Source organism: Cervus elaphus, chromosome 24 (genome assembly GCF_910594005.1).
Source record: "Cervus elaphus chromosome 24, mCerEla1.1, whole genome shotgun sequence".
Lineage (NCBI taxonomy): Eukaryota > Metazoa > Chordata > Mammalia > Artiodactyla > Cervidae > Cervus > Cervus elaphus.
Window position 1 is genome coordinate 16,518,566 of NC_057838.1, and position 14,389 is coordinate 16,532,954.

Sequence of the window (14,389 nt, forward strand, 5' to 3'; positions counted from 1 at the left end):
CTGTTTCCTAGGGCCTCTCAATGAAATCGAGCCTTAGTTCTCTATAGCAATCACTTACGCAATGACGATAACTTATCAGCTCCTCCTTTCTCTGTCACATTTCCCATTCTCTGACTTAGTTTCTCTAGGATCATTTCCAAAATGAACTACTTGTACTCAAGTTCTTGCATTGTGATCTCTTCTAGGGAAACAGCTGAGACAAATTTCCCCAAAGATGCATATTAGGACATAAGAATTATATGTCAGACTAAAAGGGTTGATGATGTGCTTAAGAAGTTATGACACTGATTTAATGGGTAGCCACCCAAACGAAAGGACCAGATGAATATGACAGAAAGTCAGTCATGTCAGTTCCTAGTAGAAGCAAAAGTCCCTATAGGCTGGTGACTGAGGGTTGGAATAGGTTTTCTAGAAAAGGTAGAATCTGATAGGGTCATGGAAATGTGAGCTGAAAGGAGAGGAAGGCATTCTAGGAAGGAGGTGTGTTATAACAATGGCATGGTTTACAAATCATATTTGGATTTATAATCTACTTGGAGACTGAGGTGTATATGAAAAGGGACAAAAATAAGATTTGCAGTGTTGATTATGATCAAATTAGAAAGAGTTTCAAAGGAAACACTAGCGATTTTGGACTTTGTCTCATAGATAATAGAGAGTCATTGAACACTTTTTTCAGCAGGAAGTAACACAATAAAGTAGGTTTCTAGGAAAAAAGCAAAACAAAACCAGTGTTGTTCTGAACAGTTAATCAAGGCTAAAAGCAGAAGGTTCTTGATGGAGTTTTAGTGATTCAGATATAAACTGATAAAACCCCCAATATGTGTAATGCTTATGGGAATGGAAAGGGCAATATCAATTCAAGAACTACTGTAAAGATTCAATAGGATTTGGTGACACTGATGATGGAACTTGGGAAATAGATAAATGAGTCAATGTTGTTTTTAATCTTCAAGGCAGTTGGTTTCAAAATATTGCCAGAATATTAACAAAATTTAAGAAATTATAAAAAATCTTAGAGTAAAACAAGAAGTTCATTTAAACACTGTAATTTCAACTTTTAAGTCCCTTTGTGGTGATTTTTTTAATAGTTACACCTTTGTATCTAACAAATATTTTAAGATCTGGAGCTAGAATTTAGTAGAGAGTTGGTACTGTTAAATGACATCTGAGAATCATCTTTTTAAACTGTTGACCATATACGAGACACAAAGGAAGGAAGCTAATAGAGTGAAGAATTAAGCCCCGGCAAAAGACCACGTTTAGGGCAAAGAGAAAGAGAAGCAGGGTTGAGACGAGGTACAGCTCGAAGGGTTGTGAAGTCAAAGGGAAAGATGATTGCAGTGATGAGGGGATAAACACGATTCGAGGCTTCAAAGATCAAATGGGTTAGAGGCTTCAAGGAGGATAAGAAGTCCTCCGAGCTAGAGAAAAGGTAACACATGGTCTTGACTTCATTAGGCTATCAGCCAAGTGGGAGAGCTGAAATTTACAGAGAAAGGAAACAATGCAACACAACATAACCACCTCAGTGTTTGAGCCACACTGTGATGGCTACGTGAGAGCAGGAAAACAAGGGGTCAGCAAAAGACGCAGGCATTAGCAATTTGACCAATCCAGGTGTAACTGGAGCGTGAGCTTTGCAGAAGAGAGAAATGAATATGTAGGAGGAAGACCCCATGCATAAAAATCACTGGGTAGAGACTTATGCTATTTGGGAGTTTAATTAAACTGAGAGATGAGGGTATTTACACACTTACATATGCATGTATTGCCTGCTTCTCTTAATTTAAAAATCCAGGAACTAATCTAAATGTGAAAACAGAGAAAGTAACTAAACATGTCTAGTCTTGAAGGAACTACCTATAGAATCAAATGAGCCAGTGAAAGTGATTAATCCTAGTGTCCACAGATATGGAGCAGAAACCAAGACATTTTCAGGTCAAAGGTAGTTTTGTTGGTGGGCTCACTCAGTCATTGAAGTGACTGTATATGTGGTAAAAATCATAGGGAATTTTTATGTAAATATGGAGCTTCTGTACCTAGAGCCAAGCACAACTGTCTTAATTTTACAAAAGTCCAGTAGTACTGCTCCTGCAAGGCTTCCTTCTAAGGGGGTGTGCGTTAGACTATGCTTCTGTGCTCTGGCACCCAGCCGTCTCATTGAGCTATCTGTTACTGGACTGCAAGTTTGTATGCCCCTTGCATAGTGAGGCTAAACAAACCGGTCCCACTTGCTTTCCTCCTTTTCCCTTCTTTCTTTTTGATCTACCTAGTGATGCATGGATCTCTATAATCTTTTCTGCCAGTCTAGTGGCCAGGGTTCTGTGAGGACTGTTGCATCTGTAGGTGTAGTCTTGATGTATCCATGGAGAGAGATGTACTCCAAATCAGCTCCTTCTCTGCCATCTTTCAAGGCCAAACAAACCAAAAGGCCAGAAGTTGGAGCAGAGAAATTTTATTGCAGGGCCATGCAAGATGACAGATGGTCCATACTTCAAGAGTGCCAAACCCTCAAAGGTTTTCAGCAAAACACTTTTAAAGGCAAGATGAGGGAGGGCATGGCTGGTTGTTGCAGATTTCTTGGTGTAGGAACCCTTTGTTCTTACAGATGTCCACATAGCTCAGGCCATGATGTTCCAGTAAATCTCTGAGAAGACAAATGTTATTCTCTATTCTGTAACTTTTTAATCTCTACATGAATGAAATCTTAAAGACTGGAGCCCTGAGAATGGGCTCTCCTGTATATTTCAGGCTGTGGGCAACATTCTTTCACAAAAAGTGCAGGGCCAATATGACAAGAAACAGGTCTAATAGGGAGCCAGATTTGTTCTTCCCTGTTACAATTTGAACACTTGTAGTGTCAAATCAGCACATAGTAGGCTGATGGTTGGGATGGGACTGGGGACAGAGAGGCAAATATGTGTCTATCTTAAAAAAAACTAACTGGTTCTCCAATTTTTGCTTTAAGTATTTTAAATCATCTATAAGTAAATCATTTATTTAAATTTTCTTTTCCCTTGCCAGATATTTTGAAGCCATTGTGAAATAATTCTGACTACTGCCCTTAAATTGCTGAGGTCCTTAATTTTTTTTTATTATTATTATTTTAAGATGTTCAAGCCTGTCTTCAAAAAAGTTGCTCCTCTAAGTATCTAATGGCATAACAACCTCATCTGATGGGAAACACAATCTTGGATAAAAATTTCTTCCCCACTAGGTTTCCTGAATATAATGGCAGTGAGGTTAGCACGTTTCCCAGTGACTGAGTTGGCATGTGCCCATAGATTTATAAATAGAATTTATTGTTAAAGTTACTGTGCTACTTGGGTAAGTAGCTATTGCAATTTGATGATAGAAAGTGTTCTGTGAAAAGGACCTATTATATGCTTTATATGCCATGGCCATCTGAGGACGAAGATGGACAGAAGACACAAGTGAGTCCATTCTATCCCGTATACAATTATGAACAGTTGGATATATTTAACATTTGGCAATTTGATTGATATTTTCCTGTTCCTTTAATTTTAATTACATTGGACCAGTTGGGGGTAAATGATGATTTCAAATCCTTAATCATTTTGCTGTCATTAGGTAGTGTAATAGCGATGTGCTGGAATGTGTCCTGATTTCTGCTGACGTCTCCCATAGGAGAGCAGTAGACTCATGGAATTTAAAGACCATGTGGAGTCAGGAACCAACCTGTGCCTTGTTCCAACCTTTGTAAACTAAGATATTTGTTTACCACATTCATATAAAACTAATGGTGAATTTCCAAGGTGAACCTTGTGATGAAAGGACATTTATGTAATTGAAAATATTACCATTGCTGTCACCAGTAGGGTGGATCTTAGTTTTGAAAGATGGAGTTACATGTTATGACTAGGAAAAACTGTTTTCAATAAGATTAATTTCAATGAGCCTTTGTGCTTTGCGATCCAGTCAAAATTCTAATAGTGAGAAAATACTTCTATCCCAGTCAGAATACTATTTTATGCCTCCCCTTAAGAAATCAGGCATTGCCTTTAAGCAGCCAAATTCTATCCCATGATTATGCATGGGAGTGCACAGTGCTATACACTGCTGGCTTAGGTTCTATACGGAGCTGTCTTTACATTGCATTTCTTTCTTTTTGATAGTCCAGCTCCACGGTGAGAGCCTATCAAACCAGTAAATCTCGAGTGACCATGAGCCCTGGCTTCAGCTCCCAATGGAACAGCAGCCAGCCAGCCTGGAATGCATACTCCTTTCCAAGAGCAAGCTTGCACTATCAGTCCCACGCCAGCTATGCCTACTGTACCGGACACCCTGCTGTAAGTACTCCACTTTTCTGTATCTAGTGAATTGGATGCTTAAGCAGGTACATTTTGAATCCAGAGTTGGTATCTCTGTATTAAGTGAGCACTCCTTCCACTGTTATAACTCTTCTGTAATAAGAATATGCTGCTGCTGAGTGAAGCAGTGAGAAATGGAGACTGTCTTAAGCATTTAAATGATGTACCTTTGCTGAGAATTGGCGTCTTATTTAAAGTTATTTCTAGGTGAAATTGGTTGGCAGAATTTTCAGAATGGTGTTGGTGTGACGGCTGAATGTACGAAGGTCTCTGGTTTTATTTTCTGACTTCCTCCTGGCTTTTCTTATGAATTTCGTTTGTTGTTTTTGCACTGGAGAGGGTGTCTTTCAAAGTGACAATTCCATCATTCGCCTTGTTAGTATAAACAAATACTAACATATGTAAATTCATTAGTAGGATATTTTCCACAGAACTCTGAGGTTCTTGGCATAAATGACTCAAAGGGCAAGAGAAAGAAACATTTAGTGACGAGAAATAAGCTCATGGAATTTGAGAACCTTTTAGAACAGAGTACCTGTTTTTGCCATTGTTTTCTGTGTCTCAGTCCAGTTCTCATACACTAAGATTTTTGTTGTTGTAAATTATACTTACATGCTTGGAAAAATTATATTGAATGCTGATTAGGAACACATCTGTTTTCTGCTAAAAATATAAGTACAAGACTCTTCGTGAATGAGAGACCTTTAAAAATAAGTCATAGCTGTTTAAAACAAGTATACTTACAGGCCAATATATATGAATTTTATGGTAACTACAAGTCAAAAATCTACAATAGATGCATATAAAACTAAATAAAGAGAAAAGAACCCAAACTAAAACTGAAGAAAATCATCAAATCAGAAGGGGAGAAACTAAAAGAAGAAAAGAACAGAAAAGAACTACAAAAACACCAGAAAATAAGAAATAATACCACAGTAAACACATACCTGTCAATAATCACTTTAAATATCAGTGTACTAAATAACCCCAAAAAAAAGACACGAGTGGCTTATTGGCTAGAAACACACAAACACAGAGAAGACCTAAGCCCCATCTATAATATGCTGCCTACAAGAAAAAAAAGAAAAAAAAAGCTCACTTCAGAGCTAAAGACACATAGAGACTGAAAGTGAAGGTATGAAAAAAATATTCCATAAAATGGAAAATGAAATAAAGTTAGGGTAACAACACTCATATCAGACCAAGTACGATTTAAAGCAAAGTGTGTAAGAAGACACCAAAAGGGCATTGTATAATGAAAAGCTGGGGGTCCATCCAAGAAGAGTCTATCACATTCACAAATATGTTTGCACCTAATACAGGAGAAACAAAATATATAAAGCAAATATTACCAGACATAAAGGGAAAATTTGTCTGTAACACAATAATAGTAAAGAACTTTAACATCCAGTTTACATGAATGGATAGATCATCTAAACACAAAGTCAATAAGGAAATGGTGGCTTTCAGTAACACATTAGACAAGGCAAACTTAATAGATATCTATTGGATATTCTATCCCCAAACAGCAGAATATACATTCTTTTCAAGTGTAAGTGGAATGTTCTTCAGGATAGATTACATGCTAAGACACAATAATCCACAATAAATTTAAGATTGAAATTGTGTCAAGCATTGTTTCCAAAAACAAGGGTAGGAAACCAGAAATCAAATACAGGAAGAAGAGTGAGGGGAAAAAAAAAGCACAGACATGTGGAGGCTAAAAGTCTTGCAATTAAGAACAATGGAGCCATGAAGAAATCAAAGAGGAAATCAAAATGTACCTTGAGATGAACGACAATAACAACATAACTTCCTAAAATCTATGGGATGCAGAAAAGCAGTTGTAAGACATAAAGGTTATAACAAAACAGACCTATTCCCAAGAAATAAGAAAAATGCAAAGCAAACAACTGAACTTTCCATCTAAAGAAATTAGCAAAAAAAAGAACAACCAGAGCACAAATTCAAAAGAAATAAGAAAATAATAAAGATCAGAGAGGAAGCAAGTAAAATAGTGACAAAAATAATAAGCAAAGATCAATTAAACTAATAGCTGTCTTTTGAAAAAATAAACAGAATTGATGATCCAGGTTCATTAAGAAAAAATGTATGAGTGCCCAAATAAAATTAAATATGAAAGAAGAGAATTTACAGGCAACATTGTTGTCGTTCAGTTGCTCGGTTGTGTCCGGCTCTGCGACCCCATGGACTGCAGCATGCCAGGCCTCCATGTCCTTCTCCATCTCCCTAAGTCCACTCAAACTCATGTCCATTTAGTCAGTGATGTCATCCAACCTTCTCATTGGATTGTCCCTTTCTCTTCCTGCCTTCAGTCTTCCCCAGAATCAGGCTGTTTCTAATGAATCAGCTCTTTGCATCAGCTGGACAAAGTATTGGAACTTCAGCTTCAGCTTCAGCATCAGTCCTTCCAATGAATATTCAGGATTAATTTCCTTTGGGATTGACTGGTTGGATCTCTTCGTAGCCCAAAGGATTCTCAAGAGTCTTCTCCAACACCACAGTTCAAAAGTATAAATTCTTAGGCTCTCAGTCTTCTTTATGGTCCAGTTCTCACAACCATACATGACTATTGAAAAAAACCATAGCTTTGACTATATATAGACCTTTGTTGGCAAAGTGATGCCTCTGCTTTTTAATATGCTGTCTAGGTTGGTCATAGCTTTTCTTTCAAACAGCAAGTGTCTTTTAATTTCATGGCTGCAGTCACCATCTGCAGTGATTTTGGAGCCCAAGAAAATAAAGTCTGTCACTGTTTCCATTGTTTCCCCATCTACTTGCCATGAAGTCATGGGGCCAGATGCCATGATCTTAGTTTTTTGAATGTTGAGTTTTAAGCCAACTTTTTCACTCTCCTCTTTCACCTTTATCAAGAGGCTCTATAGTTCCTCTTTGCTTTTGACCATAAGGGTGGTGTCATCTGCATACCTGAGGTTATTGATATTTCTCCCAGCAGTCTTGTTTCCAGCTTGTACTTCACCTGTCCTGGCATTTCATATGATGTACTCTGCATAGTAGTTAATAAGCAGGGTGACAATATACAGCCTTGATATACTCTTTTCCCAATTTGGAACCAGTCTGTTGTTCCATGTCCAGTGCTAACTGTTGCTTCTTGACCTGCATACAGGTTTCTGAAGAGTCAGATGAGGTGGTCTGGTATTCCCATCTCTTGAAGAATTTTTCATAGTTTGTTGTGATCCACACAATCAAAGGCTTTTAGCACAGTCAATCAAGCAGAAGTAGATATTTTTCTGGAATTCTTTTACTTTTTCTATGATCCAGTGGATGTTGGCAATTTGATCTCTGATTCCTCTGTCTTTTCTAAATCCAGCTTGAACATCTGGCAGTTCATGGTTCACATATTGCTGAAGCCTGGCTTGGAGAATTTTGAGCATTACTTTGCTAGCGTGTGAAATGAGAGCAATTGTGTGATAGTTTTAACATACTTACAGAAATACAAACAATCATAAGAGGATATTATAAGCAGTTATATTCTACCATATCAGACGACCTAGGAAAATGGATAAATTCCTAGAAGTATACAATTTTCCTAGACTGTTGTTCAGTCACTATGTTGTGTCTGACTCTGTGACCCTATAGACTACGGCATGCCAGTGTTCCCTGTCCTTCACTATCTTTCAGAGTTTCCTCAAGTTCATGTCCATTGAGTTCCTGAGGCTACATATAGTCATCTGATTCTCTGCCACCCCCTTCTCCTTTTACCTTCAATCTTTCCCAGCATCATGTCTTTTCCAATGAGTCAGCTCTCACATCAGGTAGCCAAAGTATTCTAAAACTGATTCTAGAAGCAATAGAAAAACAGAATAGACTGTTTACTAGTTTTGACGCTGATTCAGTAATCAAAAAACTTCCAACAAACCAAAGTCCGGGACTGAAGAGCTTCACAGGGGAATTCTACTAAACAATTAAAAGAAGGGTTAATATCTTTTTTTCTCAAATTGTGCCAAAAATGGAAGAAGATTGAATATTTCCAAACTCATTCTACAAGGTCAGTGTTACTCTGAAATGAAAACTAGACAAAAGCACTAAAAAAAAAAATAAAGTTAAAAGCCAGTATCCCTGATGCACATAGACATAAAAGTCCTCAGCAAAATATTAGCAAACCAAATTCAACAATCTATAAAAATTATCATACATCATGATCGAATGGGATGTATTCCAGAGATGTAAGGATAGTTCACTATCTGCAAATCAGTCAATAAGATATGCCACATTAACAAAACTAAGAGTAAAAATCCCATGACTATTTCCATAGATATAGAAAAAGCATTTGATGGAATTCAACATCCGTTAGATAAAAGCTCTCAACAAAATTATTGTAGAGGGAACATACCTCATCATAATAAAGACCAGTCATGACAAAGTCACAGTTAACATTTTACTCAATGGTGAAAAGTTTCCAAGGATTTTCCTCTAGAATTAGGAACAAGAAAAGGATGTCCACTCTTGCCATTTCTATTTAACATAGTATTGGAAGTTCTAGCCACATCATTCAGACAAGAAAAAGAAATAAAAGGCATCTAAATTGGAAGAGAAGGAAAACTTTCACTATTTGCAGATGACAAATACGTAAAAAACCCTAAAGTTGCCACCAAAATCTAGTAGTACTATTTATGAATTCAGTAAAGTTGCAGGATACATGATTACTATACAGAAATTGCTTGCATTTGTATACACTAATAATGAACAATCAGAAAGAGAAATCAAGAAAACAATCACATTTACAAATGCATAAAATAAATAAATAAATAAATACCTAGGAATACATTTAACCAAGAAAGTAAAAGACTTGTACTGTGAAAACTTTAAAACATTGATGAAAGAAATTGAAAACAATGCAAATAAATGAAAAGATACCCTGTGTTCATGCATTAGAAGTATTAATACTGTTAACATGTCTATACTACCCAAAACAACTACAGAATTAATATAATCCCTAACAAAATACCCATGAAACTTTTCATATTATTATAACTAATAATCCTAAAATTTCTATGGAATCATAAAGGACCCCAAAGAGCCAAAGTAATCTTGAAAAAAAACACAAAGCTACAGATATCCCGTTCTGTAACAGATTATACTACAAAGCTCCAGTCATCAAAATAGTATGGTTTTGGCATGAAAAACAATGCATTGATCAATGGAATAGAATAAAGAATTCAGAATAAACCCACACGCATATGCTCAATTACTATATGACAAAGGAAGCAAGAATATACAATGGGGGAAAAGACAATCTCTTTAACAAGTGGTGCTAGAAAAACTGGACAACTACATGCAAAAGAATCAAATTGCACTTCTTTCTCACACCGTATACAGAAATAAACTCAAAGGAAATGAAAGACATAAATGTAAGGCCTGAAACCGTAAAAATCCTAGAAGAAAACCTAGGTGGTATGCTGTTTGACATGGGTCTTAACAATATTTTGTGTATGTGTCTACTTAGTCAAATGAAACAGAAGTAAAACTAAGTAAATGAAACTACATGAAACTAAAAGGCTTTTGCATAGTGAAGAAATTATCAGCAAAATGAAAAGACAGCCTACCGAACGAGAGATGTTTGCAAGGTATATGTCTGATATGGGTTAATACCCAAAATATGTAAAGAACTCATACTGCTCAATGCAAAAATAACATGATTTAAAATTTGGCAGAGGACCTGAATAGGCATTTTTCTAAAGAACACTTGCAGATGGAATTCTCTGGGTTCTGTGGTTAGCATTCTGTACTTCCATCACAGGGGGCACAGGTTCCTTCTCTGGTTGGGGAACTAAGATCTCACATGCTGCATAGTGTGACCAAAGGGGGGAAAAAAATAATACATACAGATGGTTAATAGTTAACATGAATAGTTAACATTTCAGTATCACAGATAGTCAGATAAATGCAATTGAAGACTGCAATGAGCTATCACCTCACACCTGTCAGAATAGCCATCATCAAAAATAACAAGTGTTGATAAAGATGTAGAGAAAAATAAATCTTGTGCACTGTTGGTCAGAGTGTAAATTGCTGTAACCACTATGGAAAACTGTGTGAAGTTTCTTCAAAAAAGTAAAAATAAAACTGTCGCATGATTCAGCCATATCATACCTGGGTATTTATTTAAAGAAAAGGAAAATGTTAATTTGAAAAATACATATGCACCCTAATGTTCATATCAACCTTATTTACGATAGCTAAGATACGGAAACAACGCAGCTGTTCACTAACATAAGCTGTGAGATGGGTACACTTACACATGTCCACCATGGACTATCACTCATCTGTAGAAAATGAAACTGTGTCTTTGTGACAACACAGGTAGACGGGCAGAGTGTCATGCTTAGTGAAACAGGTCAGAGAAAGACAAATACTGTATGTTTTTGCTTATATGTGGAATTAAAAAATAAAACGGAAACAAACTCACAGATACAGAGAGGAAACCTAGTGGCTATGAGACGAGAGGGATTGGGGAGAGGCAAGATGGTTTAAGGGGATTAAGAGGTACAGACTGCTAGGGATGCAAGAAATGCTACAAGATGTAGTACACAGAGCAAGGAATGTTGACAACAATTTATAATTACTTTACTTGGAGTATGAAGTGAAGTGAAAGTCACTCAGTCATGTCTGACTCTACAGTCCATAGAATTCTCTGGGTCAGAATACTGGAGTGGGTAGCTGTTCCCTTCTCCAGGTTATCTTCCCAACCCAGGGATCAAACCCAGGTCTCCTGCATTGCAGGTGGATTCTTCACCCGCTGAGCCACAAGGGAAGCCCAGGAATACTGGAGTGGGTAGGCTATCTCTTCTCCAGAGGATCTTCCCAACCCAGGAATTGAACCAGCGTCTCCTGCACTGCAGGCAGATTCTTTACCAAGTGAGCTAACAGGAAAGCGCTATTTGGAGTACAGTATTGAATCACTATGTTGTATACCTGAAACTTATATAATATTGTAAATTAATTATACTCCAATTAAAAAAACATTAAAGGCCCTATATGCTTCTCACAGTAACTCCTTTAATCATCAGTAAATGTAAACGTGGATTCTTCAGTGTTCAGAAGGGCAATGGTGACTTCTGCATTTTGGCTCTTCGTTTTGCATTTCAAGGTTATGGAATCATGAAGTGTCCCAAGATTCTAAATTGAGATAATTTGTCTCCAGTATCATGACATAAAGTCACTTAAGGGAAGACACAATGAATTTACTCATTATGTAAATTGGTGTAACTTTATTATAAGATGATTTGGAAAAAAATATCAAAATTTAAATTGCACATAGTTTTGACTCAATAATTAAATTTTTGGCATTTCACTGGATATATACAAGATGTATTCCTAAGGATGATGCTTGCAATATTTTTTACAAGTACTTGGAAAAGGAACCTGAACAAGCTTCATTCACTTTTATTTATCCATGCTTTCAAAAATGTGTGAAGCCTGATTATGTAGTCATTGTATTCCATCATTCTTCTAGCTGAACGAGGCTCAGAAGTGAAAGAAAAAATCTTAATCTCAGGGGGCTTCCATTCTAGGGAATAGGGAAGCTGGCAACTACATAAATAGACATATGAATTAATAAAAGGAAGCAAACCAGAAAATAATACAGCAAGGTTCAGTGTTGTGTGGAAATTCAAAATAGGCTGAAATGATGGAGAAGAACAAGGTGTCTCCATGAGTTGTATTTTCAGCATGTCATCAGTTGGGAGCCAGGTTTCCTCTGAGATCCTGATAAAATTTAACTTTAGTATTGGCATTGCTTTCATGGATATGACATCAAAAGCACAGGCAACCAAAGCTAAAACAAACAACTGGGGTTTCCCAAATTGAACTGCTTCTGCAAAGCAAACAAAAACAAATGGAAAAACAAACAAAACCCTGAAAAAAAACAATCAATAGAATGAAGAAACAGCATAATAAATTAGGGAATATTTTCAAACTATAATCTAATGAGGGGTTAATGTCCAGAATATATAAGGAACTCAAACAACTTGAATAACCCTGGTTAAAAAATGAACAATGATCTGAATAGACATTTCCCCAAAGAAGACATAAAAGTAACCAACAGACAGAGGAAAAGTTGGGGCTTCCCAGGTGGCACTAGTGATAAAGGATCTGCCTGCCAATGCAGGAGACACAAGAGATGAGGGTTTGATCCTTGGGTCAAGGACGATCCTCTGGAGAAGGAAATGGCAACCCGCTCCAGCATTGCTTGGAAATTTCCATGGACGGAGGAGCCTGGTGGGTTATAGCCTATTTTGCCACAAAGAGCCGCACAAGACTGAGCAACTGAGCACACACACAGACACAAAGGAAGAAGGTACTCAGCATCATCAGTCACCAGGGAAAGGAAAGTCAGAATCACAGTGGGGTGGTACTTCACACATCTTAGAATGGCTGTATCAAAAAGAGAAAAGGTACATGTTGGCAAGAATGTGGGGGAAAGGGAAACTTTGTACACTGTTGGTGGAAAGGTAAATTGGTCCAGTCATAATGGGAAGCAGTATGGTAATTCCTTGAAGTAATAAAAATAGAGTTGCTGTCTGCACGTGTATCGAAATGAAATGAAGTGCCTAGTATTAATTAAATTTATTAGCAAAAGCTAGAAAGAAAGAAAGAGCTCTAACTATGCAGAGGTCACCAGGAAGAGCACAGAGCACCCCAAACAGGGGAAGCAGAGTGGAGGGCCTGAGGCAGGACTGAGCCTGAGTGTCCTCCACCCAGAGGGAGCGTGTGCCCTGGGGAGGATGGAAGGAGGTCAGGTCTGAGGGAAAGGCGGTGACCAGAGTCCGCGGCTCTTTGTAATGCAGAGGGAGTTTGTATTTTATTTAAGTCTGGTGGAAAACCTTTGGAGTGTTGGAAGCAAGGAAATTAAATTACATGATTTAGTATATTTTAGGACTGAGTTCGGCTGCTGAGTGAAGAATTTCTGGTAACAGAAAAAGAGGGAAATCAGGAAGTCAGATTAGGCTAATATTACATACACACACATAGAAAAGCACATGTGCATGTCTGTGTACACGTGTGTGAGTTTACTTCTGTAAAACGGAACTGAAGACCTGTAGTAAGAGGATGACTTTTTCTTATGTATCCTTTGACTTGTTGGATCTTCAAAAACGTTTGCAACTTGTTTTCATAGTAACAAAAGACAAGTTACATATATATTACATAAATTTTTTTAGTAAATCGTTGCCTATCTAAATTGTCTCTTTAGCTTTTCCCTTCAGTCATTATTTGTCAAGCCAAATTATAACAAATTATAATTTAATGCAGCATTTCAAGTCATACTCTTATTGGCCTCAAGGCCATCTGTAAGTAGCTGACACTGAGCACTTAATATTTTTTCAAACTCTGAATTGAGCACCTTTATGCATATTATATACATACATGTATTCAATATAGACCCAGGATGTAATTACTAGTATTATCATTGTTTTAAGGATTAGTGAAATAGAGCCTAGGAAAATTAATATCTTGCTCAGAGTTACATAGCTAGTAGTGAAATTTGAGGCAGTCAGGTTTCCAATCTGCATTCTTATCCTGTATTTTATGTGTATTATGTTCCTTGTCATTGAGTCCCTGTGTCTTTATTTACATGTTGAGAATGACTCTGTGACTGTACCTCAGATACAACTCTTTTTAATCATTTAATTTAAATGTGCATGTACTTCTCAATACTCCTTAGAGATATACTTGTATTTGTAAGATATTGCATTGTAGGTCTGGAGTTCGGAATAAAATAGGTGTTATTCTGTCTTGGAAACCACTGGGATAATTACAGGATATCTAGCCACTTTTTTGTGCTTCAAAATCCAGAAACTGATACTTTCTTTTGTTACACCACTGGGAGTAAAGTGAGTCAAATATGGAAAGTAGAAGCAAAAGATTAGAATATACTTTAAAAAATAGTCATAGGTGTTGTACTTCTGATTTCAAGGATACTCTAAGGATCAGTGTTAAAGCCTACTTGACATTCTCCTGTTATTTCCACAGTTAAACTTTTCTTTTGCATTTTCCTCCTCTGCCTAATCAAA

The 14,389-nt window shown here is 37.0% G+C and overlaps 1 protein-coding gene across 3 annotated transcripts in view; it reads left to right on the top strand.

Annotated features, from left to right (window-relative positions):
• Window positions 1-14,389, top strand: part of RBMS3 (RNA binding motif single stranded interacting protein 3) — a 1,032,337-nt gene that overhangs the window by 132,441 nt on the left and 885,507 nt on the right. For all 3 annotated transcript variants that reach the window (XM_043885913.1, XM_043885914.1, XM_043885915.1), the window contains exon 2: window positions 4,140-4,313. In XM_043885913.1, coding sequence (XP_043741848.1) covers window positions 4,140-4,313 — 174 coding nt within the window. The remainder of the gene's footprint in view (window positions 1-4,139; window positions 4,314-14,389) is intronic.